Source organism: Diplotaxodon limnothrissa, linkage group LG19 (genome assembly GCF_057381915.1).
Source record: "Diplotaxodon limnothrissa isolate DT_005_m linkage group LG19, D_limnothrissa_male_GT1.1, whole genome shotgun sequence".
In the NCBI taxonomy this organism is placed as follows: domain Eukaryota; kingdom Metazoa; phylum Chordata; class Actinopteri; order Cichliformes; family Cichlidae; genus Diplotaxodon; species Diplotaxodon limnothrissa.
The window spans coordinates 10,460,630-10,488,129 of record NC_140614.1 but is presented as its reverse complement, the minus strand read 5'-3'; the positions used below and the strand labels follow the sequence as shown (position 1 = coordinate 10,488,129).

The 27,500-nt window shown below is 46.7% G+C and overlaps 1 protein-coding gene across 1 annotated transcript in view; it reads right to left on the bottom strand.

Annotated features, from left to right (window-relative positions):
* mapkbp1 (mitogen-activated protein kinase binding protein 1) overlaps positions 1–27,423 on the bottom strand; it is a 31,166-nt gene extending 3,743 nt beyond the window's left edge. Inside the window, exons 1-29 of the mRNA XM_085379216.1 lie at positions 27,298–27,423; positions 25,428–25,519; positions 15,548–15,610; positions 15,406–15,463; positions 15,148–15,318; positions 14,924–15,061; positions 14,663–14,845; positions 14,546–14,563; positions 13,899–14,059; positions 13,427–13,625; positions 11,988–12,134; positions 11,709–11,914; positions 11,537–11,628; positions 9,262–9,387; positions 9,093–9,163; positions 8,743–8,864; positions 7,719–7,794; positions 7,528–7,639; positions 7,316–7,379; positions 3,782–3,910; positions 3,441–3,559; positions 3,318–3,349; positions 2,062–2,202; positions 1,869–1,979; positions 1,323–1,426; positions 1,116–1,243; positions 855–1,025; positions 657–738; positions 26–429 (exon numbers count right to left, since the gene is read on the bottom strand). Of these exons, the coding sequence (XP_085235342.1) occupies positions 26–429; positions 657–738; positions 855–1,025; positions 1,116–1,243; positions 1,323–1,426; positions 1,869–1,979; positions 2,062–2,202; positions 3,318–3,349; positions 3,441–3,559; positions 3,782–3,910; positions 7,316–7,379; positions 7,528–7,639; positions 7,719–7,794; positions 8,743–8,864; positions 9,093–9,163; positions 9,262–9,387; positions 11,537–11,628; positions 11,709–11,914; positions 11,988–12,134; positions 13,427–13,625; positions 13,899–14,059; positions 14,546–14,563; positions 14,663–14,845; positions 14,924–15,061; positions 15,148–15,318; positions 15,406–15,463; positions 15,548–15,610; positions 25,428–25,519; positions 27,298–27,411 (3,634 nt within the window). The 5' untranslated portion in view covers positions 27,412–27,423. The remainder of the gene's footprint in view (positions 1–25; positions 430–656; positions 739–854; positions 1,026–1,115; positions 1,244–1,322; positions 1,427–1,868; positions 1,980–2,061; positions 2,203–3,317; positions 3,350–3,440; positions 3,560–3,781; positions 3,911–7,315; positions 7,380–7,527; positions 7,640–7,718; positions 7,795–8,742; positions 8,865–9,092; positions 9,164–9,261; positions 9,388–11,536; positions 11,629–11,708; positions 11,915–11,987; positions 12,135–13,426; positions 13,626–13,898; positions 14,060–14,545; positions 14,564–14,662; positions 14,846–14,923; positions 15,062–15,147; positions 15,319–15,405; positions 15,464–15,547; positions 15,611–25,427; positions 25,520–27,297) is intronic.
* Between the last annotated feature and the right edge of the window lie 77 nt (positions 27,424–27,500).

Below are 27,500 nucleotides of genomic sequence, written 5' to 3'. Positions count from 1 at the left end.
GTTTGTGTGGTGATCTGAGTGTTACCTGTGTCAGTCAGCAGGCTGTGGACTGACTGAGCCTTTCGAAGTCCAGCAGAGTTCAGATGGGAGGCAGCAGCCCGGGCTGTCGGTCCCTGGTTCCTCCTGCACTCCACTGCAGTTTGGGCCTTCTTCTTGAGCGGGGAGGGTCGGTGGACCTGCTGGGTCGAGGGGGTCTCCTCCTCTAGGATGCGGAGCTGGTTTGAACCATGGGGAGGCTGGGCTTGGTCCTGAAATGAGGTGGCCTGAGCCTGGTTCTGTTTTTGGGTTTGGTCCTGGGTCCACGGCACCTTCCCGTCCTGCCTCTGGCTCTCTTCCATCAGAGGTCGGACCTCGGAGACCAGCGGACGAGTCTTTGGCTCCCCCGCACCAGCCCCCGAGGTCCGAGATGGGAGAGGAAGCACGGTCCGGCTGAGAGAGCGAGAGAAAAAAGGTCTGAGTGATCTACCACACGTGTGCGTGGAGACCCCACAGAGTCAGTGTTCAGGCCACACTGTGTCTACAACAAGTATTCTCCTGTCCCATAGCTGAGCTGCACGTCTGCATTCAGGAAGCTGTTATCGTTTTTCAATAAAGTTTGGTTTAAATGGACCTGTGTGTGTGTGTAATTATTGACCTGTGTGTGACGGTAATCCTACCTTGTGGCTGTGCTTTGGGTGAGGAACCTGGACGAGATGCTCAGACTCTCACTGGAGCTGTGAGACGCTCTGCTCGGACTTCCTGTCAACACACAGGTCACATGTTCAGGTGTAGGTGAGTCTGCTGTGATTCAAATCCTGTCGCTTAGGACTGGGAGGAAAAATGCTGAAATCAGTTGCTAAGCTCTGCCGCCGTACCTGAGGCAGAAAGGTCAGCGAGCGTCACAAAGTGCTCCTTCAGGAACGCCTCCTGGTCGGGAGTCTGGGGTACGGGTTTCCTGCACTCCCCGCCACCTGGTCCTCTGTCTTCCTCGTCCTCCAGCTCAGAGGAGTTTCCGTCCATGCTGAGAAGCTCTGTGGGCTCCGAGTCTGATGGGCAGAAGAAGAGGGTTGGGCTGATAAAGACAGGTGAGAGGAAGCAGCAGCGAGGCGGCTCACAGACAGGTGAGTGCATCTCACCGTATCCTGCAGGTCTGCTGGGACTCGACAGTCTGGAGCTGAATCCCAGCGAGCAGCCGCTGTCGGGACTCGGTTTGTCCGGCCGTGCACCTTCAGCAGCAGGACACGCCTCCTTCACCTGGAACTCACTGACAGCAGGGGGAGGGGCTTATTTGCTGGTAAAAGCTAACGTCATCTGTGAATTCTCAGGACAGGAAGCAGTCCTACCTGCCTGCCAGGCTCACTCTGTCCTCCCATTGGTCCGGATACAGCACTGGGTTCTCTCTGTCTGCGCTCTGATTGGACAGGAGGATAAACTCTGGTCTGTGTACCTGTATGTACAGGATGACATCACACATCTGAGTAAGGTTCAGCTCACAGTGCCCTTCAGAGCTGGAGCCACAAAGCAGCATCAAACCCACGAAGAACTTCCTGCTGTTACTCAGTGGTTCAATCCCAGTCTGCACGCCAAGTATAACTGGGCAAGATACGGAATCCATCGGAGTGTTAATGTTAGACAGGAAGTGTGTGACTGTATAAGGGAGGGAGACAGGAAGGGTGAGGCGGAGCGAGAGAGAGACAGGGTGTGCGGCAGAGAGAGGGTGTGGGAGTCTGTCTCTCTCCCCACACCAGCGTGTGGGAGCGACAGGATGTGAGTGAGAGAGAAACAGGGTGTGGGGCAGAGAGAGAGTGTGGAGGAGGGGCTTATTAATTTTTTTTACCAGCTGCGCCCCTCCCAGATCACAGTGAGAGACGCCCCTGACATACACAAACCTGCAGGCTGATGGTGCTCCCAAGCTCCTGATTGGTCCTGTGAAGCTCCTCCGCACCTTGACCCTTCCTCATCTTGCTGCAGTGGGAGTGGCTAACATCAAGTGGGCGTGTCTTCACAGAATAAACAGGACCGTTAATGCTAGTTAATCACTTGCGGGTGTTTTTTTTGAATAGTGTCTCTGAGTGTCCTGACCTCCGCCTGCTTGTCGGGGCAGAAAGAGTCCAGCAGTCTCAGGTCCAGCATGGACTTCACCATCAGAACCCCGTCAGCGTCACACATCCTCCTGGACCAGCGCCGGCGAGGGAGTCGCGCCCCAGATAAGCCCCCATCCTGCTGAGTCACAAACAGAAGCCCTTCAAATATCTGCTTGGGTTACATCATCAGATCATATTTTAAACATTAGTTCAGTTCTCAAACCCAGCAGCTGTCTGTTATACATTTGAGTGTTCGTTCTAACGTCACACCTGTTGTTACATACGTACTATGTTTATTAGAGGAGCTTAACTTGTTTCTGTCATAGAGCTTATTAGACATAAATATGTAAATGCAAATTTTGCCGATGAGCTTAAGATACTTTAAAAAAAACAAAAAACAAACAAAAAAAAACAAAAACCTATCTTTTTATCTGAAGTTGGATTTAACGAGGTGGAGCTTTAGGCCTAATGAACAGAATCAATAACGATCTACCACGCCTGCTTTATCTTTTCCAAACTCTCCCCACTGAAATCCCGAAACAACAATTCGTGGAATGGGACAAGATAGTTTCCCGCTATTTATGGTTGGGGAAAAAACCCAGTACAGTACACTACAATTACCAAAGGACAGGGGCAGTCCATATTTACCATGTCTGAAGGACTGTTATTATTCTGCCCGGCTACGGCCATGAGTTTGTTTATGTGATTCTTTGTTTAAATCTCGGTGGAAAGACACAGAAGAACGAGCTACTAATGGCCCTCCAATCCAAGCCATAGTAGCAGACGGTAAACTAAAGTCGCGTTTGAAAGATCCTGATGATCCCTGGATAAAATCAACTTTTAAGATCTGGAAGGAGGTGTGCCGAGAGAACAAGCTTAACAAGGCAGAATTGATGCTAAGATGGTTTGCTTTTGGTACAGGGTTCCCGCCCAACCAGGGTGACATCATCATAATAATCATGATAATAATAAATTAGAGAAATACAACTGGGAACTATTACTTACATCTTACTACAGTTTTGAGAAATTGAAATTCTGTTGGCTATTTGCATGTTGTAAAGTTCCTTCTGTAAATTCTTTGTACAAGATCGCCAATGAAAACTACAAATATATAAAAAAACAACAACTCTCTCTCACGAGGACGGACTCGCTAGAGCGCCCCCTTCAGGTAAAAACCATTTAATGAGCTGTTTCATCCCAACAACGAAACAGAATGAAATAATCAGTTAAAGGTCAAAGGTCACATGCACCAACCTTCCTGCTGCTGTACACCTCATCAGACGCCTCTGAGGGGAAGAAACAAGAAACGTTGTCAGTGCAGGTTAAAGGTCACCTGACCTCTGACAAATCCATCGAGTCATTCAATTTCTAACACACCTGTTTCCTGTTGCACATTTCCTGCTGTGTCCGAGTACGGACAGCCAAGCTCCTCCCCCTCCTCCTCCTCCTTGTCACTGTCAGACAACATGGTGACCACAGGAGTCGTTGACGCCTCCCTGCCGCACAAACACTTAAGTTCAAGTCAGCACGCAGAGCCGCGACCATGTGACCTCACACCAGGATTCAGGACAGAGGTCACAGAGGTCAAGCTCACTGCAGGTTATTTTATTTTAAATCAGGCTGACTGTGGGTCAGGTTTTTTGTTTTCATGGATGCGTTTGATCGCAGAGTTTGGTTTGTTTTCTTCAGGTGAGTCTGAACATCATCATCACGTTTACCTGAGCTTCACGGCTCGCTGCTGAGGTGCACTCTGGGAACTGGGATTGCTGCAGGGGGGTCTAAGGTCAGCGAGACGCTGCCTCATCCTGATGGTGAGCTCTGGACTCAGACGCCACACGAAGATACAGCTACACACACGCACACACACAGACATACACGTGTGTATTTATATCCTTGTGGGGACACCTCATTGACATAATGTTTTCCCTAGCCGCTTACCCTGACCCTGACCCTAAACATAACCATAACCATAACCTAATTGTGACCTTTTTTCAACCATCTTTGTTCTGTTAATGGAATGAAACTTCCCACAGGTGTGTATTTTTCTCAGATTTTTTAATTTTCAACATCAGCTCCTTAATAATGTCAATAATATTCACTGTACACCAAATTGTTCCTCTTGACTCTATCGTGGCCATTTTTGGCCAATTGAAACCCATTATAACCACCTTTATTGAGTCCTTGTTATTGACAGTACTATATCATGTGATTTAGGTCAAATTGCTTTCATTCTGAACTCAACACAAAAAAAATTGTAGTTTTTAATGTTTTTTACCAAATTACATCATTTACCCATTTTTGGCCAATCAAGCGATTTCATGTAATATTCAGAGTTTCTAGTAGCGGCCTTTGATGGCCTACCACACTCCAATGGACCAGAATAATGAAACAATTTTGACATAGGTTTGGTCTTAAGGATCTAATAGTTTGTGTTTGTGCATGACATTGCAGCACAAACATGTATTTGCAAGATAGACTGGAATAAATAATGATGCATCAAACATTACATAGCTTTACATTACAATGAGCTTTGAGGTTCCCAGTCAAACTTAGCTTTGAAGCGCATGTTAAAAGCACTTTTACTCTTGTATTTTTCATAAAAGATACCATACCCAAAATATTAACTCTAGAAATCATTTATTCTGGCTATATGGCAAGAAAGTCATCACTGCTTCAAGCACTGTCTGTATGATGGTCAGAGAGCAAGGACAGCAAGCAGTCCTCTGTCCTTGAAGAAAAGACATCTGCCCAAGATGAAGAAACTTCCTCTCCAGAAAATGAGGGGACAATCTCCAAAGAGGCTGACTGCATCACCACTGATGTTGAGTACTAGCCATTGCCTGAATCCTCTTCTTTGGGGGAGGATTGGGGTCGAGGGGCATGGAGGTGGAGGCCAAGCAGCTGATGGAAAAGAACATAGGAGCATTTTCTGAGAACGAGGAGCCGGTGACTGAGTGGATCCCTCGTGAAAGGAAAACCATGTGGGTCCCACAACTGAAGAGAGACTACTCTACAATCCAGTACCCACTGGTATCAAACCAGGAGTCACCCTGTATGCAGTTTCCTGCATTAGCAGCCTGAGATCTACTTTTGACTTTTTTTATAACAAAGGAGATCTTTTGGCTGCTGTGCACCCTTACACGGGAGGTGAAGGTGTGAGGATTGGAGGATTATAGATGAAGTGGAGATGTGAGCCTACACCAGAATAAAGCAATACATAGCATGTTGGATGACAACACTGGAAGTTCTCAAGAAGTTAAAAAAAGGCATGGGGTTCAGACTCCAACTGACGGAGGAGCTCCGAGGACAACGTCTTTCCTTCGGGCACCTTGGCAGAGGAACTCCTCAGATGAAAACTGGCCCAGAGCTTCCTCCCCAGCTCCTCCAGTTGCAACAGAGGAAGATTTTGTTGTCTGTCTTTGGCTCCACCAAAACTACCACAGCAATATCCCACATGCCAAAGCAACGGAGGAATGTGCTTCATTTGACAGCAACACACAAGGAACCAGCAGTCAGTGATGGGGAATAAAGGATGCGTGAAAGCAAGAGGCAATCCTGGACTACAATAGGCACAAATATTGCTTGGATAACTTAGAGGGTGTTGGCACCTCGAGTTGTAGCAGGAAAACTAACTGATGGCTGATGGCTCTTCTCTCCAATCTCCTGGATGTCTCGGGATACGATGCCTTTGTCCCACCGGAAACAAGTTCACTGAAGTGGGGGAGTCCTCTACAACCTACAGATGAAGAGTGATCCTGGGAGAGCTGGGACACATGCTGGTGACCTCAACAACTGCAAGACACCCTTGTCCCTGATTCTCAGCCACTTCTGCCATTGATCTCAAGATACAGTAGTCTGAACCAGAGTGTGACCCAGAGTGTGACCCACACCCCACCAACGAAATGAGAAGAAGGTGCAAAAGGTGCACCTCCAGGATTGGAACAGCAGCCCCTTGCACCAGGTGCAGAAAGTGTGCCTACAAAAACCACTCTACTGTGGCTAGTACATCCTGCTGCTAATGAAGATGCACACAGAAGCACACTGGAATATAAAGTTCAATCATTTTATTGGTCATTTCAGTGGTTATTTGGTCATTAAACTGCCTTTCTGGCCACTAACACACCATGTGTGATTTTCTTTTTGGCCATTCAACCCCCCCCCCCCCCCTCCCCCTCCAAAAAGAAAAAAAGTAAAAATAAATCACTGTTACTGACCTGCAATGATGATAAAAAAAAAAAATTAGGTTTCATATGCTAAAAATGTGAACTTTATTACTATTTTTACTATAATAATACATAATCTGACTGGTATTCAAAGGGTATAATATCTGAATTTGAATTATATTTTGGTTTTAAAAAATCAAGTCAATGAAAGTAGAAAATGTTTTAATATATATGAATTTTATAGCATTTTGTAAACATAAACAGGGGGTGGACATTTTTGGCCACGAACAAGCTGAGAGGGAGTTTTTTTGTTTTTCTGTCACTGCACAAAAAAACAAAGATGCATAAAACTCATTGATACTTTTAATTATTGCTACGCATCTAACCTCCACCATGGTTAGAAAATAAATCAGTTTGCATGTATTATTTAGAAAAAAATGGGGATTTTATGCTTTTATTCCTATTTAATTCATTACAATTATGTGATCTAACTGGTATTTAAAGGGTTAAAATTCCGGATTTGAATAAAATTTAGATTATCATGAACAGCACTGATGCTAATCTAAAAATTCAAGTAAAAAAAAGTGGAATTTTTTCTTAATATATATGAATTTTATAGCATTTTGTAAATGTAAACAAGGGGTGGCCATTTTTGGCCACGAACAGTTTGAGAGGGAGTTTTTATGCACAAAAATAACAATGCATTATAATCAGTGTTGATGTGAATCAATTACATGCCCCAGACTCTACTATTAATAATACAAGAAATTTCAGTAGCAATGCAATTATATAAAATTGCGAGATTTGAGGTTGTCTTCCAGCTAGTGCAGTGGGCAAACAAACTGGTGTTTAAAGGGTTAAAAAGTAATAATTATTTTATATTTATGAAAAGAACTGAAGTTAGTTAAAAGCTTTATGCAGAAAAAATGGCAAAAAAACATAAAAATAATAAAAATTACAGACTTAATCTGTTGGTGGCCACTTTTGGCCACGAACAAGCTGAAAGGGTCGTGATTTTGAACAAACCCAGAGGGTTAATAAAGGTGTGGAGGGCTGTGGGTGGGTGCGGGGGGTTCAGGTGAGGCGTACCTGTCTCCTGACACGGTGATCAGGTGTCTGCAGTCATTGCTGAACTTTAACCCCGTTATGATCTCTGGAACAGGAAGAAAAAGGGCCAGATTTGAAATAACTTTACTGGAATCACAGCCGTGTGTAAAAGCTCTGGTTTTAAATAAAGCTTTGAAAGAACTGGCTCTGCTGTCAGCGGTCATTAATCGTGTCTGTAACTGACGGCGACTGACCCGAGTGTCCGAACATGGTGGCCACGCACTCTCCTGAGTACAGGTCGAAGATGCCAATGTTCTTGTCTGAGCAGGAGGTGGCGATGAAGAGCCCCGACGGGTCTATCTGCACCTGAGGACGCAAGAGGAGTCGGTTATTGTATGTCCCTGTTCCCATGGAAACATCATCATGGTACCCACACCTTTCTGACCTTAATGAGCGTCCCGTCTTCGCCCTGAGAGCCTTTGTAGAGCTTCTTCTGTTTCCCGTTACTGATGTTAAAGATCCTGCAGGGTGAGACACAGCACTCCACCATCATCGTGATTATCATCATCATCGGCAGCAGTATTTACAAACTAAAAACATGATCCACAGACAGGAAGTGAGGGGATGAAGCGACCGGAGACCAGCTGCCACAGACCTCACCAGAAAAATAAAACTACTTCCTGGATGTAATAGAATAGAATAGAATTCAACTTTATTGTCATTGCACATGCACAGGTACAGGGCAACGAAATGCAGTAATGACACTTACAGCCATAAGGTGGCAGCAACGCACCTTAAAGCAGGAAGGAAGCTGCCGGAAGTTTGCATGGCAGTGAATGGGAGCGCCAGTAAAGGTTTAAATCCAAACAAACATGTGATACACCCGTGTGTATTTGTACACATTCATGTGTTTACATCCACAACGCGCAGGTATGTTCAGAAAACCAGCTCGAAGCTGAGAAACGCTTCCGTTTGGAGCTGCAGAAGGTTGAACAAGTCAACTCTGAACTAATCCCATCAAAACCATTCACAGGAACAGGAAACACCAGTGCAGGGGGCAGCATGACTGGTCGGATTGTCCCCACTGATAGATAATCAATACATGAAGCCTTTCCCCTAAAAGTGGGGCTTTTAATGTGAAAGTCATTTGGTTTCTGCTTCTCTGGGTTTGCTGCTTTTAATGTGAAATACTTTGGAAGGTGCTGTAAACATACAGAAGGAAGAAAGAACCCAGAGAGAAGGAGGAGGTGGTTAATCCTGCTACTCCCACTGGCTGCTGGGTAATCTGACTGATCTGAGCTAAAGGTGGATTAAAGTCCAGGCTCATCCAGCGTCTGATTGGCTGATTGCTAGTCACTTTTCAGTTCCAGCTTTGAAACGGCTTCTGCTGATCACTGACTGGACGCCTGCAGGCAGACTGCATCATGGGAGTTGTAGTTGGTCACAACCTTTCATCGGTCGGCCGTTACCTGATGCTGCGGTCCTGACAGCCCACTGCTGCGTACGTCCCGGTCGGCTCGACGTCCATGTCGTACAGCGTCGTCTTCCTGACGGCGTGATGCGTCCGCGTGAACTCCAATCCCTCCCCTGTCTGAGGAGGAGCAGAGAGAAGAGGAAGCACCACATGACCACGAAGTACCAGAAGGAGTTTATTTTACATCATTTCACCTGGAAACACGTGAACGAAAACTGCATTCAACTGACCTCGGATCAGTGACGGAGCCACGAGCGCGACACTCAGCAGTACTATTACTCCGCTACAGGTACTATTAATATGTTCAGAAGTACTAATGTGTACTCACACGGGCCTCTGTCTCACCTGCTGAGCCGTGCGAAAGTAGACGCTCTTATCGGCGCCGCAGCTGATCATCCTCACCTTCCCCTCATTGGCTGACAGACAGGAAGAAGAACATCACAGGTTAGACGCTAGCAGCAAACTTACAGCAGCAAGGGGTAGAGGGTAAAAGAGGTCAAAGGTCAGACAGTACCAGCAAATCTGACGGCAGTGATGGAGGACGAGTGCTCATCCAGAGTCTGAACCAGGCTGTAATCTCTGCCCGCATCCAGGACGTGGATCAGACGGTCCCGGCCGGCCGTGGCCAATAACTGGAGACCTGAGAGAGACGCGTAAATGTGGTTGGACCAACGTTCTCTTTAAACGCCCTTAAGTGTCACAACGGTGAACGGTCTGATCGCCGTAACGCCTACAAGACAAAGCTGAGGGAAACGTTAGCCCTTTATCGCTAACCTGCGTTTCTCCTTGTCTGACATCACATCACACAAGCCAATAGGAAGTCTGAGTGAACATTTTCACGCTGATATTTATCTCGGTGTTAAAAGGACCTGCTGTAATCAGCTGACTCAAAGCACAAAAGAGCCCCGCCCCCTCCCCCAATGCCTCGCTGCAGTCAAAAATAGAGTCCCCACAAACCGCCAAGGCGGGTGCACGCACACACACACACACACACACACACACACACACACACACACAGCTGTGGCTTCATCTGTGTGACTCCAATAATCTAATGAACCTCTGGAGGAGGATGAAGACATGTCTGAAGGCCAGCACGGCGCTGCTATGGCGTTATTTTTGTGCCACTATTCTGAGTGCACGTAAAAAAAAGTTTGCAGGTGCAAGTGTTGCATTTTGAGGAGAAATTTATTTTCAGCAAAGAAAAGAATTTGAGTGAATAAAATTCATTGCTGCGTGCAAAAACTGTATTTCAGTGTTTGCTATTATACACACACACACACACACACACACAACAGCAGCCCCTCTCGCTCAGTTTTTGCATTTGCGCCTGCTCGCAATGTGTTGCTCGCGCTCTCAACATTTCTGCCTGTGCGTGCTCAACCCTTTTGTTTTGATTTTCTCAGATTTTTTTGCATCCAAGTCTGTGATTGGCTGGTTTTGTGGCACAAATATAACGGTGTAGAGAAAGAGTTGAGCGCACACGGGCAGAAATGTTGAGAGCGTGAGCAACACATTGTGTGTGTACGTGTGTGCACCTGCAAATTTTTTTTTTACATGCGCTCAGAATAGTGGCACAAAAATAACGCATACGCTGCGGCCCAGCCACCACTGCACCACGTTAGCGTCTGCTTTTAGCCGCTCGCGATGGTAAAGTCAGTTATAACGAGCACCGTGTGGGTGTAAATCATGGAAGCACACGGCTGACTTTAACTACATTAGCTTATGTCAGCAGCTCTTCTCACAGATAAAACTCTCCCACTCTCTTTATAACTTTAGAGCGTCCTTTCACACAAAACAGAAAATGGTGTAAAACCAAACACACAGCAAAATGACCTCACTTTTACGCGTCCTGAAAATAAGGGCCAATTTACAGAAACACAAGTACTTTTATTTTGAAAATCTGAGGTCAGTCTTGCTAGTTGGATGTTGCAGGTTTATGTGGTGGAACACAGGAAATTCTCTCTGCAGGGACACCAACGGTCCAAAATGACTGAAAACCACAGACGGAGCCGGCTGTAAGTCAGAAAGGAACACTCACAACCACAGAAACACATAATTACACACATACCAATTTAACAAGCTCCAGTGGCATCACTTCCTGTAAAGAGATGTCGACTCAGCAAAAAGGACGAGCTTTTTGTTTTCCAAGAGGAAGAGAAACAAAGGACCTCGAGTCAGAGGACAACTAATCTGTAAGACTGAGCTCTGACCTTCAAAATCAAGTCAAACCAGCAGGGGGAGGGGCGGGGATAATGTCAGGTATCGTAAGCGTCTACGTTTCCTCCCTTTATGGCAGGGGTGTCCATCTCCATCTCCAGGCCTCGAGTGCCGGTGTCCTGCAGACGCGTCCCTGATTCAGCACAGCTGATTTAAATGGCTGAATGACCTCGTGTCCAGAGGCTGGACTCAGGTGTGTTGACCCAGGGTGAGATCTAAAACCTGCAGGACACCGGCCCTCGAGGCCTGGAGTTGGAACCCCTTCTTTAAGGGGTCCTTTCAGTAATCGTTGGCTGTACATTCAAGGCTTCATTAGCATGAGGAGAACATTTTTTACAATAAAGCTATGAATAAAACCCATTTCAAAATAAGAGCGGTGATGGAATATTTTAGTTTTCCATCAGGGAATAAAAACGGATGTTGGGTTTATAGCACAGCGTTAGTTTCACAGAGTGAAAATATCTTTAAAGTATTTATATCTTTTCTTTAGGATATATTTAAACTGTCTTCAAAAACTGAACTGTTTCCAGCGCTGCGTTGTGTTCCCGCACTGGTCTGGGATGGTTTCTCACCTGTGTCCGGTTTGGAGAACTCGAGGCAGAGGATGTCGGAGTCGTGAGCCTGAACGTTCAGAATTTCCTCCATGCCGTCTAGGTCGTGGATCCTAAAACACACCGACGTCACACCAACGTCACACCAACGCACACGCACCTTTTCCGTGGCGACCTGCCCACCTCCACTCACCTGAGGATCCCTGTGCGATCTCCAGAGGCCAGGTGATGTCCATCGGGGCTGACTCTCAGGGTCCTAATGCCCGCTCTGCTCTGGTCCACCTGCTGCCCCTCTGTCACCGATGACCCCGCCTTCTCCGTACCCGCAGCAATGCTGACGCTCTCCGTGTCCAGGAGGCCAGTTACGTTGTCGTCCACGTACACGACCTTCTGCAGGTCCTGCGGGGACAGAGGCCATAGGTCAGTGTAGCACAGGTGTAGGTGTACGATGTGCAGGTGCGTGCTGTCCTACGTTGCTCAGGATGTTCCTGTGGAGGGCGCTGTGCCCGTCAATGCTCCACAGTCGGATGGTGTTATCTGAGGAGCAGGACAGGAAGGAGCCGCGGGGAAGGCACGTTTTACCACCTCCTCCTTTTTCTCCTCCACCCTCGGGGTACATCTGCACAACAGTTACAGGTGAGACACAGGTTAGCAGACTTTGTACGCACAGTAATCCAGAGTTTGGATTACTGTCCAAACTCTGGGTCCTGCTGTTGGGTGGAGGCGGCACAGCTGGAGGCAGAGTAATCCCCGCCTGGTGGATGATTTACTCACAGAGCTCAGAGTGTGGTTGGAGAGTAAAATACACCTGTACCCGTTTCCCCTCAGACGCTGAGCTTCACGACACACGTCTATAAACTTTAACCTGTCGGGAGGGCGTGACCGAGGCCAGGCTGTGCTCTGTTTGTGACGTAGCACACTCGTTAGCTTTGTTTGGCAGTATGAACACAAAACTACACAACGAGTAGCCGAGTCTGAGCTGCTGACGGTCTGAGAACCATCATCATCATCAACTTTATTTATAAAGCACTTTAAAACAACCACAGCTGACACAAAGTGCTGTACATTGGAACTGTAAAATAAAATTACATGAGATATAAGTAAAAACCAAATAAAAGAAGAGTGAAATCATTAATTAAATAACTACTTCAATTAAAAGAGAAACTAAGTCTCACTGAGGTTAAAAGCCAAGGAATAAAAGTGGGTTTTAAGACGTGATTTAAAAGTGGACAGTGAAGGGGCCTCTCTAACGTGCAAGGGCAAATTATTCCATAATTTTGGAGCCACAATAGAGAAGGCCCCGCCCCCTCTGAGCTTCCTCCTGGATCTCGGTACCTCCAGGAGCAGCTGGTCAGCTGACCTGAGAGACCGACAGGGTGTGTGGGGATGAAGAAGCTCAAATAGGTAGGGCGGGGCAAGACTGCGAAGGCATTTAAAAACAAACATAAGAATTTTAAAATGAACTCTAAAAGACACAGGCAGCCAGTGCAGAGAGGCTAGCACGGGGGTTATATGCTCTCTTTTTCGAGTTCCTGTTAGGATTCGTGCAGCCGCATTTTGAACCAGCTGCAGACGTGAGAGCAACGACTGACTGACCCCCACATAAAGTGAGTTACAGTCGTCCAGGCGAGAAGAAATGAAAGCATGGATCACTGTTTCAAGGTGCTGCCTCGAAAGAAAAGATTTTACTCTTGCCAGTCGCCTTAAATGATAAAAACTGGACTTCACCACTGCTCTGATTTGGTTGTCCAATTTAAAATCACTGTCCAACTTAAAACCAAGGTCAGTAACAACAGGTTTAACCACACAAAATATCCTCACAAACACAGACATCGATGACACACTGTTACGCCCCCACGGTTTCAATGTATGAGCAAGGCCCCATTACATCAGTAAAACCAGCACACTGACCTCCAGGCTCCACACACAGGATGAGTGATAGAGGGCGGAGTAAAGTTTTCCCGCCTTGCGGGGGTCACGGAGATCGCGGATGTCCCAAACATAAACGCTGTGGTCGTTGTAGACACATGACAGCCAGCGATTGGCGGGGTCGTAGGTCACTGCCACGGTGTCTGGGTAACGAGACTCCGGCCTGCAGGAGAACAGCTGACTGACGAAGACAAAGAGGAAGAACAATGAGAGCTGCGGTTTCCATGGAAACTGTTTCCACGATCAGCTGAGCTCTAAGTAAAAACCAGGTTTCCTGTTCTGTGTTTAAACAAAGATGTGCAGACTGGCGCCATGTGACCTCTGACACGTGTTTGTCAGCTAAACATGGCGACGGCATTCTCAGTGACGACTACTACGGGCTAACGTGCACTATAGTGGGGCTACATACCGACTACAGTAAGCTGTAGTAAAATAAGGTACAGGTGTGTGTTACCTGGCTTCCACCATACTGGCGACATCAACGCCAAGGCAGTGTGGCCGGGGCAGGGTGCACAGGAAGTGCAGGTTGGCGGGGCTGAAGGCTCGAACCGTCCCATCGGAGCAGCCACAGAAGATGAAGTCATCAGTGACACACAGACAGGTGGCCTGAGACGTCTGAGGACACACGGACAGGTAAGTACACGCACCTCCACCTGAGCTGTGACAGAATGCAGTAATACTGCAGTACTAACGCTAAAGTGCTGATACTACTGCAGTGCAGGACGGTGCTGCGATGGAGAGGGTAACGTGCCAGAGTGGGTGTGGTGATGTTACAGCCATGAGGTAGTTAAACGTGGACCTCGTTTGAAATTGACCAATGAGGGTGAGATGAAGGGAGTGGGTGTGTCTGATCTTTGTCACCAGAAACGTTTTACTGCTGTAAAAATCGCTCCTCGCCATTCAGCCGCCACGGCGCCGTGTCAGAGAGGATCGATAGCAAATGAACATTGTGATTAATAATGATGTCACACAGTCAGCTGCTGTGGTGGGAGGAGCTGTGGTGAAGGGCAGAGTTTGAAATGAAACAACGTAAACACGTTTGGTGGCGGCGTGTGTGTGTGGGATGTATTCGCGGCGGGCTGAGGTGGGACGAGGACTTACGGCGACAGAGTCGACCCTCTGCGCAGGAAGCAGAGGAGGAAGCAGAGCATTAGAGCAGAAACAGTGACATCACGCGACCACTGTGTAGACGCCTGCTATCAGGCCGCACGCACTCACCCTTAACTCCACCCACTTGTCGAGGAGCCGCCGGTCGTTGAACTCGCACAGCAGGCCGGAGGAGGTGATGCAGAAGGTGGAGGCGGCTTGTCTGCCCCGCCCACACGCCACATCACTGAAGAAGTTATTCCTCAGCTCGCCGAGCAGTCCCGAGCGCCCGAGCAAGGGCACGGTGGCGTTCACCTGCAGACACAGAAACCATCAGTAACCGCACAGGAAGTCCCAGCCAATCAATCTTTAGGTGGGCGGTCACGCGGGAACCTTGCAGGTCTTGGCGTGGTCCAGGTACCAGAACTTGACGTGTCGGTTTCCAGCGGTAACGAAGTAGGAGCTGTCATCCGAGAAGGAGACGGCGGTCACTTTGCTGGACACCTTATTGGACGCCACGACTACGTTTTTCTGAAACGGACAGACAGCAGCAGGTGAGCACGAAGACCTTTTCTCAGGTGGCATCTCTCAGGTGCACTCGGCCACGCCTCCGTCACCTTCCAGTTCCATACGTTGACCACCATGTCGTGCTGGTAGCCCACGCTGACAATGTACTTCCCATTTGGAGAGAACGCCACGCACGCAATGCCATATTTATGTTCCTGCAGCTCGCACACCTGAATGCACTCTGATACCTCCCAGACCCGGACCGCCGGCATGTGACCACTCTGTGGAAGACAAGAAGGAAAAAAATAAGCATCATCTCTCACCTGAGGCACCAGGTGAACACCTGAGCGCTGTCGTGGCATGCTTACCTCTCCTGTGACCACATACTTCCCGTCCGGCGAAAATGCCAGCGTCGTGATTGCCTTCCTGTAACAGGAAACGGTCTTTATTCCATGTTTTCCTTACAGAAGCAGACAAGAAGTGTGATCTGATTGGCTGCTGGAGTCTTACCTGGAGCTGTTGAAGATGTGATGCTGTTTGTTCTTCCGTGGATTCAGCAGCACGACCACACACCTGCAATGACACGGCCAGGTAACATGATCAAAACACTCATTCACAGGAAGTAGGGCTGCCACAAACGATTATTTTGATAGTCGACTAGTCACCGATTATTTTTGCAATTAGTCGACTAATCAGATCATCATTCATTGGATGTAAAACGTACAGCTTATTGCACCAGCAGCATCTGCTCTTATATAACTATTATTAGCTTACAGCTTTAAGTGTTTAAGGTCTGTGCTAACTAAAAATAAAGACAAGATGATAGTTTATTAAATTTTAATGAAATTTGCAGATTGTTTCGGTGAAGTTTAATAAACTCCTTGCTATCTAAAGTATAACAGGACACCGGAGTAAATTCTGGAGCATCTCACACTTCTGATAATCAGCTGTTTATTCAGCTGTGTAAAAACTATAACTTTAATCTCAGCCAAACCGATTTACTCAGGAACAAATAAAATACTAAATAAAGCCAAACAATAACATTTTTAAGTTATCTAAGTGACTTATATATCATGTTTAACCTGAATAGTGAAAGACGGCGGTGGGTTTGAAAACGATTTGCTGGGAGTCCGGTGTTCTCATGGCTCTAGTGAGCCTTGCCCCCGGCTAGCTATCGAGCTAGTGGGTAACAGACGTCTCCGAAAACATCGGAGCGCTTTTGAAAATATGTGGTGTCTTGACAAATTGAGCAGATATTTGAGGTTTACACAGCTACATTCTCGCCTGAAAATATGTTAAACGTTTATTTTGTGACCCAGAAAGAATAATAAGAGTAATATTAAAACTAATTAGCTGCCGCCATTGTTGGAAACTGAGCTGGGCTGCGCTATGAATTCTGGGACACAGCTTCTTCTTCTTCTTCGGGGTTTAACGGCAGCTGGCATCCTTGTACATGCAGTGCTGCCATCTTCTGTTTCAGTCCGTTATTACACTCTTAAATCATACTACTTATTCCTGCGTCTTTCAGGTTCTTACAAAGCTTCAAACGATGCGTCGACTATTAAATTAGTCGTGACTAGTCGACTAATCGTGGCAGCCCTAACAGGAAGGCAGAGAAAGTTGTCTGGTTTCCAAAATAAAAGACCTGGGACGGTTTTCCTTCAATCCGATTGTTAAGTGATGACGTGACGAATCCTACTTCCGGGCCTAAAGTAGTCTGCGTTTAATATGGCTTTTGTGTTGTTAACATGTTTAATGTTATGTATTTTCTTCTATTTAATCTCAAAAAGCTCCTAAAACAGTCAGTGATCACCGTTGACCTCCCTCGGCTTTTATTACCGCTAATCATTTATTTAAGCTCAGTTTTTAAAACCTTAGGATGTAACTACAGCCCAGCCCATGCAGCAGTATATGAATGACTAACCTCGTATTGTGGATGGATTTTCTCAGTTGTTCTCCTGGCTGAAGTTTGGTCCCTTTTACAGCATCCTGCCATGCGATTACATTTGTTCCTGACCACCGAGAACACTCACGTTAACTTTTATCGAGTGGAAAAAAAGTTAGCTTGTTTATATTATGCTAACATAGCTGTGTCGCTAGCGGTCACGTAGCACATCATTATATACCAGCTAGCCTAACTTCAGTAACCCTACAAACGTCACTGCTGTTTAGTTTTCTGTCTTCATTTATGTTGGAAGTGATAACAGAGCTGTACGTTTGAATTTGTTTCCAAAACCCCGCAGTCAGGACATGCTATATTGTAGTTAGATAGAAGCTAGTGAGCTAACTTCCTGCTAACTTCTAACTCCGTTAAATGTCATAAATTCCGTTTTCATTGATGCCTGGATGTTAAACTCAATTGTTACACCTGGTAGAGCAGAACGCTGATCATTTTATTAAAGATGAAAGACTTTAGACAGTTTTTCAACTCTCATAATACCATAGTGCAGCAGTCCCCAACCCCCGGGCCTCGGACCGGTACCGGTCTGTGAGTTGTTTGGTACCGGGCTGCGAGAGTTGAGGCTCAGGTGTGAAATGTAGAGTTTTCAGGGTTTTTATCGGTTTTCAGCGTTATTTTGTTATCATTTTTATCGTTTACTCGGCTTTCCTTGGTCTTTTCACGTGTGTTATGAATAAATCTTCTTTTTTTCGGTACCGGTACTAGTTTTATTTTGTTGTATTTATCCGCGACACCTTAAAGGCCGGTCCGTGAAAATATTGTCGGGCATAAACCGGTCCGTGGCGCAAAAAAGGTTGGGGACCACTGCCATAGTGATCGTTTGATATATGGACCTGCAGCGGAGTTTAGGCCAAGACACGGCTAGTGACATCAGACTTAATGACCAGATTGCCCGAGGATGGGGCAATAGGATGAACTATTGAAACCAGCCCACTGAAGGAACAATGTCATTATGCAAATGTCCTGTTTATAAGATTGTGGAAACCTGCAGTCAGCTGAGACTGAAGAAGTCACCTGGATGAGTGACGAAACGTTTCTCCCACTGAAAACATCCAGATGAACAGAATCAACTTTTGGAGATGGAGGAAAATCTCACAGTTTCAAAATAAAAGCTTTCAGTTAGCTATTGGCTGTTACCAACATGCCTTAAATATGTGAATTTTGCAAAACAAAAGGTCAGACTTAATTTTATAAAATAAACAGGATGCTCAGCAATGCCAGGTTTTCAAAGTAAAAACCTCCCAAGTTTCCCCACTTCAAGCGTTAGCAGGAAGCTGCAGACGGAGTCAGGCACAAGCAACAATCCCACGTCGATTCTGTTTCTAAAGCAAAATTCACCAAGAAGAAGAAGGAGCAGAGCATTCTGGGAGATTAAAAACCCTGAAACAATAAGCAGTTTATGGCTGCATCCCAATCCAGGGTTTAAGGCACAGTGGCGCGCCGAAAGCTGTCCCAATTCAAAGGCTGCTCGAAATGCGGCCCTCAAATGCGTCCTTCATTTCCCTGAATTTTAAGGATGTGGCGGCGTAGACTTCGCGGTCCCATATATCCCACAATTCATAGCGCGGCAGTCGGTGTGGATAATTTTGCCGCAGACGGCAGAAGCGGAGCAGCCGAAGAGTAAACTTTCAAAAGTAAGTAGTGAATATTATGTCACTTATTTATGTGAAAATGTTTAATAATGAGGAACATTAAAGCATTACTGTTGGCCACATGTCGGCAAAGTTATTTGCCATTAGTGATGGTTGTACGTTCAGCTTTTACTTGCTTTTAAAGCTATTAAAATATAATAATACAATAGTCGACCTTAATCTTACAGAGAATGTGGATAATTAAAGTCAGTCATATATCCACAAACACAACAAGCTGAAAGTCAGTGATGCTGCTCGGTTTGCAGTCCTGAATATCACGGCACAAGCAGGATTCACTGCACTGTTAATGTTAGCTATGTTATATTGCTGCCTCTGTTCGGTGGTGTCGAGCCAAACGGACTTTAACGTGTGTTTGAACGAGCTGACGGTTCACTCGTTAAGCTGAAAGAAAGATGCTTTAATCACAGCAGTCACACATGTGTCTACTGTACCATCTGGGAACTCTTCTTGTTTAGCACTCATAATGACACAAACACTAAATCCTCCTTCTCTGGTGCTGTTGTGTAGCAGTGTATACACCTGAGACTGTCACCTGTCTGTCTGTCCTGCACTCTCTCTCTGTTTCTTTCTCTCTGATTGTGGAATAAAAGTATGAACATGTGTTTATAAGTTACACTTGTGTTTGAATCCTGCAGCTTATCACACATTTGATTTCCATGTGTGACAACTGCAAGTGTCCAGAGTGAGGACAGACTGAGGGACCCACTGCTGCACATCATCTGTGAGGCTTTGCACCCCTATTGATCCACCAGGACAAACTCAGCAGTGTGTGAGGAAGAGGAGGAGGAAGAGCCAGCAGCAGCTGACAGATGGAGAGCATAGACAGACTGTTCCCTGTTTGTGAAGGACTGCTAGGAAAGTTTAGAATAACTAATTGTCTGTCCTGAATCAGTCTTATTAGGTAATGTTCAAATAATTTTATCATTCCAGTGTTTTCAGTGTGGGAGAAAGTACTCAGGGCCTTCAAGTTACACACTATGAAAGGCAGCAACAAGTTTAATGTTCAGAAACCTAAAGTATGTATCAGCAGCAGAATGGAGCTAAAAATAAATGTTTGTTTCAGTTCTATGAAGCTTTGAGTATTTTGGATTAGTAGCACTGCTGTGTGTGTTGCATCATATTGCTGTAATTGTTTATATGCTTTATATATTCTGAGCTAAGTTGATCTATAGTGTTACATCATATTCTGTAAGGATGTTATGTGTTTGTAGACTTTCTGCCCAGTTTGACCCATTTAGCAGAAGTCAGCCTGTTTAAGGCTCTGATATCTATTCTGTATGACTTAAAGCAGTTATGACATGGTCTGATTTTCTCACCCAATAAAGGAATATTTCATACATCAGTCTACTCTTCATTCTATCAGACACAGTTATCACAGCTCGTACATTTCCTTTTTACACATGTATGTAAGCATTGAGCCAAATTTAGTAATGCCAGCATACTGAAGGAACGACATTTGTCTCTTATATATATAATACATCTATAGATACACTGTCAAAGATACTTGAGTGTCTTTGAGTGAAGATTTAAGGTGACAGGAAATATAAATAACTGCAACTTAAATCTTTACTGAAGCTCAGTATTTGACACAGAGTTCAAACTCACTGCTGTAATAACTAATAATGATTTAATATAATAACTATAATATTGGCCATCTCATATTTACACTGACTTTAGTCTCATGAACGACATCAGCTAATTGTTATGTACTAGCTAATCTTAAATGACTGTTCAGTACAGAAATGAAGCCCAACAATCATGATTTACAGTCTTGTGGTCTCAGTCTCAGATACTTATTAAATCACACAAAGCTCACGTAGAAACAAACAAACGAACAAAATGTGTTCTCGTTCATTTCTGTCAACCACACGTTTCCAGCTATCATGGTTGCTAGGCAACCTGGGCAGCGCGACGGAGGCTAGACCGTCCCATTTCACAAGCCTCGCACTTCCGGCCTCAGCGGTCTTTGAGTACGCGGCCCTTGAGGACCGTTGAGGCTGCAGACCCTGAATTGGGATACAGCCAATGATCCTGAGGAGACTACTACAACCTGTGAACAGGTAGCCATGGAAACCACACCTGCTGTAAACAGCTTTGTTTCCTGTCAGCTGATGAACAGAGATGGTCAGCGTGCTGCAGTAAGTGGGCGGTACAAGTCCTGAGACACCTGTGCAGGTGTTTCCTCCCTGTGACTATCTCAGACCATTGTTTATGTCAACCCCCCCGCCATGGTTCTCTTTATGTTCATGTTAAATAAATGAGACTCAGTGCCCCCCCCCCTGCACCTGTGGTTACTCAGAAGCATCAATTTTACCGTGCACGGTTACCTGCAACAGCAGGTTTGATTCTCCTCCCCTCACTCACGCCCCCTCTGTCAGCCGTCTGAGCTTCTGTCTGCGTTCACTGAAAACACTTTTGTCTGTGCGGTTTGTGTTCAGGGCACACCTGTGTGAAGAGCTCACATGTGAACAGCTCTTCTTCCGATTGGATGGTACCTGTGTGGGAGCGGTTGCCCACAGCTCACACACAGGACTGTGTCAGCATGGCTTCAGAGAAGGTTTAAAGATGGCGGTCAGACCTGCTGTGCAGACTTGACATCCATAAACACGCCCTCACGCACACACCACCCTTAGCGTTCACACACACACTCTGTAAATGAAACTCATGGATGTGGGTCACACACCTGCAGTCACACTGCAGAGCACTCAATTCTCCCACAGGACACGAAGGCAGTGTGGACCTGCCTGACCTCCCCTGTAAAACAGAGCAGCTCTAATGTGCGTCTGTTTGGTGACTGTGTGCGTCCGAGCTCAGCCTTCATCCAGCAGATCCACAGAGACCCCATCAGGACCTCATGCTTCCAAACACGTCACCCGTGTTTATAAAAAGCTCCATGTTCACCTAAACTTGACCCTGAAGAGGTCACCAGGGTGCAGCGGACGTCAGCGGCAGGTAGAGTCACTGTGGAACCCACAGAGAGCCAATGAGCACGTGCAGACGGCTGCTCTGAAACAGACCTGAGATCAACGAGTGAGCTGTAACACAGAGCCAGGAGAGCTCACACACACACACAGCTAGATGACTCACACACACACAGGGATTATACATGTGTCTGTCTGTGTGTGAGTCTGTGTGTGTGTGAGATCAGCTGTGAAGCCTGCAGCAGATTAAAGGAGCAGCCACGAACAACTACCCGCTGACGCCTTATTGGTCGGATCAGTTCATCAAAGCAAAACAGCTTTGTTGCTGAGGCGGATCCGGACCTGCTAGTGAGTGTGTGTGTGTGTGTGTGTGTGTGTGTGTGTGTGTGTGTGTGTGTGTGTGTGTGTGTGTGTGTGTGTGTGTGTGCAGATAAACATGTCGTGCTGCTGACTGTTCGTCTGGAAGCCGCTGAATCAGCAGCCAGTTACAGTCTTCCTCTCACACACACACACACACACACACGCGCACACACACACACACACACACACACACACACACACACACACACACACACACACACACACACACACACACAGAGTCGACTGCGCCTCCTTCACAGATAGAGGAGGACATAAAGACAGTTAAACCTCAGTGAAGCTGCTGCAGTTCTCAGTGTGGCCTGATGGTGGCAGCGCTTGATGCGGCAGAGAGCGTTTATTTAGTTTATCGTCATGGAAACATGTAGGAGGTTCACGGGAGATGCTGATGGACATTTTTTAGCCTTCGTGTACTCGTTAGCTGTGTAGCTGTTAGCCGTGGCAGCGTGGCCACGCCCACACACAGCACCAAGCAACTGGGTTTAATCAGTAGACGTACGTGGGCGAGCAGTAACGCAGTACATTCTGCAGTAATGCAGTAATTTCTGCAGTAACACAGTACAAGCTGCAGTAATGCAGTACAAGCTGCAGTAACGCAGTACAAGCTGCAGTAACGCAGTAATTTCTGCAGTAACGCAGTACATTCTGCAGTAACACAGTACATTCTGCAGTAACACAGTACATTCTGCAGTAACACAGTACAAGCTGCAGTAACGCAGTATATTCTGCAATAACGCAGTACATTCTGCAGTAAAGCAGTACATTCTGCAGTAACACAGTACATTCTGCAGTAACACAGTACATTCTGCAGTAACACAGTACATTCTGCAGTAACGCAGTACAAGCTACAGTAACGCAGTACATTCTGCAGTAACACAGTACAAGCTGCAGTAACACAGTACAAGCTGGAGTAACACAGTACAAGCTGCAGTAACGCAGTACAAGCTGCAGTAACACAGTACTGTGGATGCAGAGAATCAAACTGCGTGTTCTTCTTCTGTAGTGCCGCCGGCCTTCATGCACTCCCTCACATTAACCCATATTCACGCCGCCGCTGCACTGACCCACTTCCTGTCACTGTGTTTAAACGGCGCTTCGTCAGCCGTGACCTGAAAGCGCAGCTCCACACAAATGGACCAATCAGCAGCCCCTCCTCCCGTGCCTGCGGCTGATTGCACAGCATAAAATCCTGGAAACTGGACGCCTTCCCAGACCCCCGGTGACATTCCCATCATTCCTCTGGACTCCGACTCACAGAGCACCGTGACCTCTGACCTGTGATTGTTCTCATAAAGGAAGTTTTTCTGGGTTCTTTTGTGACTAAAATGCGTCTGTTTTGTTTCACACGGCGTCGCCGCTGCTCAGCTCCACCCACTTGTACAGGCTCATCGCCGTCTGCCGAGGTCTTCTGATCGTGGTTTCAGACATACGTCTAAATCCTAAAATGAGTTAGTGTGCATGTCATCGGCTAAGTCACAGATTGAGATGAGACTTCCCACTATCCAATCACATGCTGAGACTGTTGTTTCTGGGATAGGCTCCACCCCCCTGAGAAGGATCTGGATGAACACGTTAACCTTACTGCAGTTTACTGAGTGCAGATAAACATGTGAGCTCGTTTCAGTGTGAACGCTGTGTCTGCTTCTAAGATCTGCCATCTATAACAACAAGCAATAATGATGATGATGATGATAAAAGTGTTTTCAGAGCTCTCCCCTCACACTGACCGCCTCCTTTAGTCTGTTCGTGTCTCAGCAGCTGTTAAACGTGTGTTAATGACCTCACTGCGCTAGTGGATCGTTTCACCTGAGGATCATCTGGATCATCTCAAACTGACTGTTTCTTCTGTGTGTCTGCTCACGCCGTGGTAACGACTCAGAGCCTAGCTGATGCTGCAGCATCAGGCCTCTTCCTGTTATCACACACTTCCTGTGCAGTGGATCGTCCTCGGGGCGCAGGTTAAGCATGCCCACCCCAAGAATTTGGCTATCGGGCAAATGTTGGAGTCGAGGATGCTATCCTCCACCTGTTTCACCTCGATAAGAAAGCAGCACAGTCAGGATCCTCCTCCTGGACCCTGCCCGGTGACCCGGACTGGCAGCTGCCTCACAGAGACCAGGACATCCAGTCTGGGCGGCAGCTCCAGTCTGGGTGGCAGCACTGCTGCACCACAGGGCAGTACATCCAAACAGGAGTCCGGGCTGGAGAAGCTGGACTCATGCTGCTGAACATCATGGACGATGTCAGATATTTACGTTCTAGAATCGATGCTCTTATTGAAATATCAGCATTTTAGTAATTTGGGGTGAATTTGAATTTAATCGTTAAGAGGAACACAGCATAAAGTAACTTATTTATTGTGAAAAATACTTCTTCCACCTGTCACAATGATATGCAACATAAGGCTGCATAGATGCGCCACGGCTCACCTGAGCTGACTGACATTTGATAATATGTGATCGTAAGCAGCCGAGGTGGTTTGTGGCACATGTGGCAGGAAAAGTAAATCATGACACAGAACATGAAGAGTTTATGACAGGTGCTGCTGGGCGGAGTCCTGTGGAGCTGCAGGCAGGTACTAAATGTGGAGTTGTTGGTGGCGTGCAGCACTGTTGATGAATTTTGGAAAATGACTCCGGTCTAGGCTTCAGTGTTTGCGCCTGTGTTTAAATGACGGGAATTCCTGCATCCTTAATCTTCGTGAATAAATATGTTTATGAAATAAAATCGTGCTACAAAAATGAGCTGAAGGAGTTTAGTCCCTGAGACTCAGCCACTGTAGGCTTCCTGAGTAAGACAGATAGATAATAACATCCATCTTCTTCCGTTTATCCGGGGCCAGGAGGCAGAGGCAGCACCATCCGTCACTCATAAACGTGACTCCTGCACCTGGAGCAGGAACAACGGAAACGAAGTGCATCTGCTTTTCTCAGCTGTCGTGTTATTTTCAGTCACATTTGTTTTTGATGGCTGACTGAATATTTTCAAATGTAGATTTTTACATCATGTTTGATAAACGTTCATAAATACGCAATAAGAATAAGCAGTGTGATGCTTGTATTTATTATGAAGGAGTCATTTGAAACACACCAGTAACACCAGCTGGAGGAACAGCCTAACAGCCTGATCAGGCTGGCTCCTCCTCCTCCTCAGGAGCAGGAGCCTCTTCCTTTGTACCTCGAGGCAGCCAACTGTACAACTCGGAGAGACGTGGAGGAGTGGCAGGAGGGGTGGAGGATGGACGACATCAACCCGGTAAAAAAAACACACGTGAACAGTTTTCCTGAGGGGACCTCTCCGAGGGCTTAAAGCGCTATTCTATTCTTTTCTATTGTATATGACCTCATCTTCGTCAGGTCAGCCATCGCCATGACTACCATCATCATATCATTTCATCATCATCAGCTGTGACAGAAAAAAACCCAAATTTGGCATAACTAAAGTCACTGTTTTCCCATTAGCCCTCAGTGCTCTCTCACCCTGCTGGATACGCCACCAGTCCACTCCGGGGGTCACAGGCCAGCGCTCGGTTCCCCGGTGCTGTGATTCCCAGAACCTTCTCCAAGGTCACCTGAAGGGCAAAGGCCAGAACGTGACAGGTTAACTCCTGCGAATGTGTTCGTGTTGATCTTTCTTTCACAGGAGTGACAGCGCCGCGAGCGGCAGGCCCCACCTGCTGATTTAAACACTACAGCTCACATGATGCTTTGGGACACACACAAAGCTGTTTCTGTTCACAACAAAAGCAGCACTGCTCTGCAGAGAGCCTTCAGTGATCGGATTATTGATCAGATCACTGATCACTGACAGACTGAAATTAGGCAGGTCAGAGGTCAGAGAGGAGCGCCAGCGTCAACGCACAGAGACCGAGTCTCTCTCTCTCTCTCTCACACACACACACACACTTACTTCTGCCTCCATGCTGCCAGAAAATGTCCTGCTGCTCAGTCTGACTGCTGAGCGGCCAGATGCTAAACTAACAGCACAGAGAGAGAGAGAGAGTGTGTGTGTGTGTGTGTGTGTGTCCTCCTCACATGACTCCCCTCCCCCTGCACCAAACTCTATTCATGATTTCACAGTTTTTGGCCCTCTCAGCTCAGCACGAACGCTTTCCTCCAAACCGTCCAATCAGATTAAAAGAAACCACGAGGATGAATCATCAGGCGAGTCTGCAGGACGCCGCTCGCCGGGCAAGTAGCAAGTGATTTTCTTTGCCTCTGAATGGCGATTCAGGAGAAACTACTCAGGAACAGTGAGACGCTGCGTCAGTCGTCAGAGACGTGACGAGCTTGCCGACAGGAAAGGCTCGCATCCGAGTGGCTCAAAGGTGCCACGGTCTTTCGGTTTGAGCTCATATTGTTTTAATGTGTAATTTCAGTTTATCTACAACTGCTTCTCACTCCTGCCTGTGCTCAGAAACTTTTAGTCTTCCATTAAACGCCATGGATGTGCGTGTATCCATCCAGTAAACTTTACTGCTGACACTAATAAGCCTCTGAAAGGGCCGCTGAGCTCAGCCTGGACACCACTGCATTAACACGACATGATTCTAATGTGAAGCCCAAACTGGGCTGCAATGTCCCCATAACAAAGATCGTCTCCAAGGAGCACAAACAGCCTCACTGCTGAGTCTCTGCTCTCCATTTCAATGGGGACAAACGGCAAAGTCCCCACAATGCAGTTGTGTGAACAAGTATGCGTTCCCACAACATGACCAGAACAGGTGGGGCGTGTCCCAGTAAATCAGCAGGCACACAAAGGATTGTGGGAAGTGAAGCTGCTAACAGATGAAGGGGCCCGCAGGTGATAGACCAGCTGGACGGGACAGACAGGTTCTCACAATGTGAGCGTCCGCACAAGTCTACAGCACAAATCTTGTGATTCAGGATGGTTTGGTGCACAAAAATGCTTTCAGACAGCAAGGACCATATTTACAAAGGAGGAGGAGGAGGAGGCACTTTGAACCAAAGACTGCTCCATACAGTGAGAACAACGTGAGGACATCTGCAGAAACAGAGAGCCTGTTTAGCACAGTGTTTGGCATCTGAGAACAAAATGAGGACCAGTCAAAGGTCTTTATGAGGACCATCAGAGGAAAGGTCATCAGGGAGGGTCCTTATTTTCCACACAGACCAGTTCAGGTGTGTGTTTTGCACCGATAACAGCAATGATGAGAAAATAAAAATGTTGAATTTTAAACAATCAATTTAAAAAAATTCAATAAAAACAGACGACAGCTAATGTCAGTTAGAATAAGCTCTATTTATCAGTTAGAAACAATTAAACAATAAAACCACCAGATTCCAGCAGAAACACAATAGGTTCCGTGTGTGTGTCAGTCGCGCGCACCTTGTCGCTGAGCTCGCGCCTGTGCCGCGCGCCGGTGCCGCTCCGCCGCAGTTTGATGGACGGGGAGCGCAGCAGGCTCCTGATGCGGCTGCGGATCGTTCCGTCCGCGGCCATCGCGCCGTTAGCCGCCGGCTAGCTGCGGCTCTCAGCGGCTGCTCTGCGCCGCCATGCCTTCAGAGCCGGGCCGGACCGGGTGTTCCGTG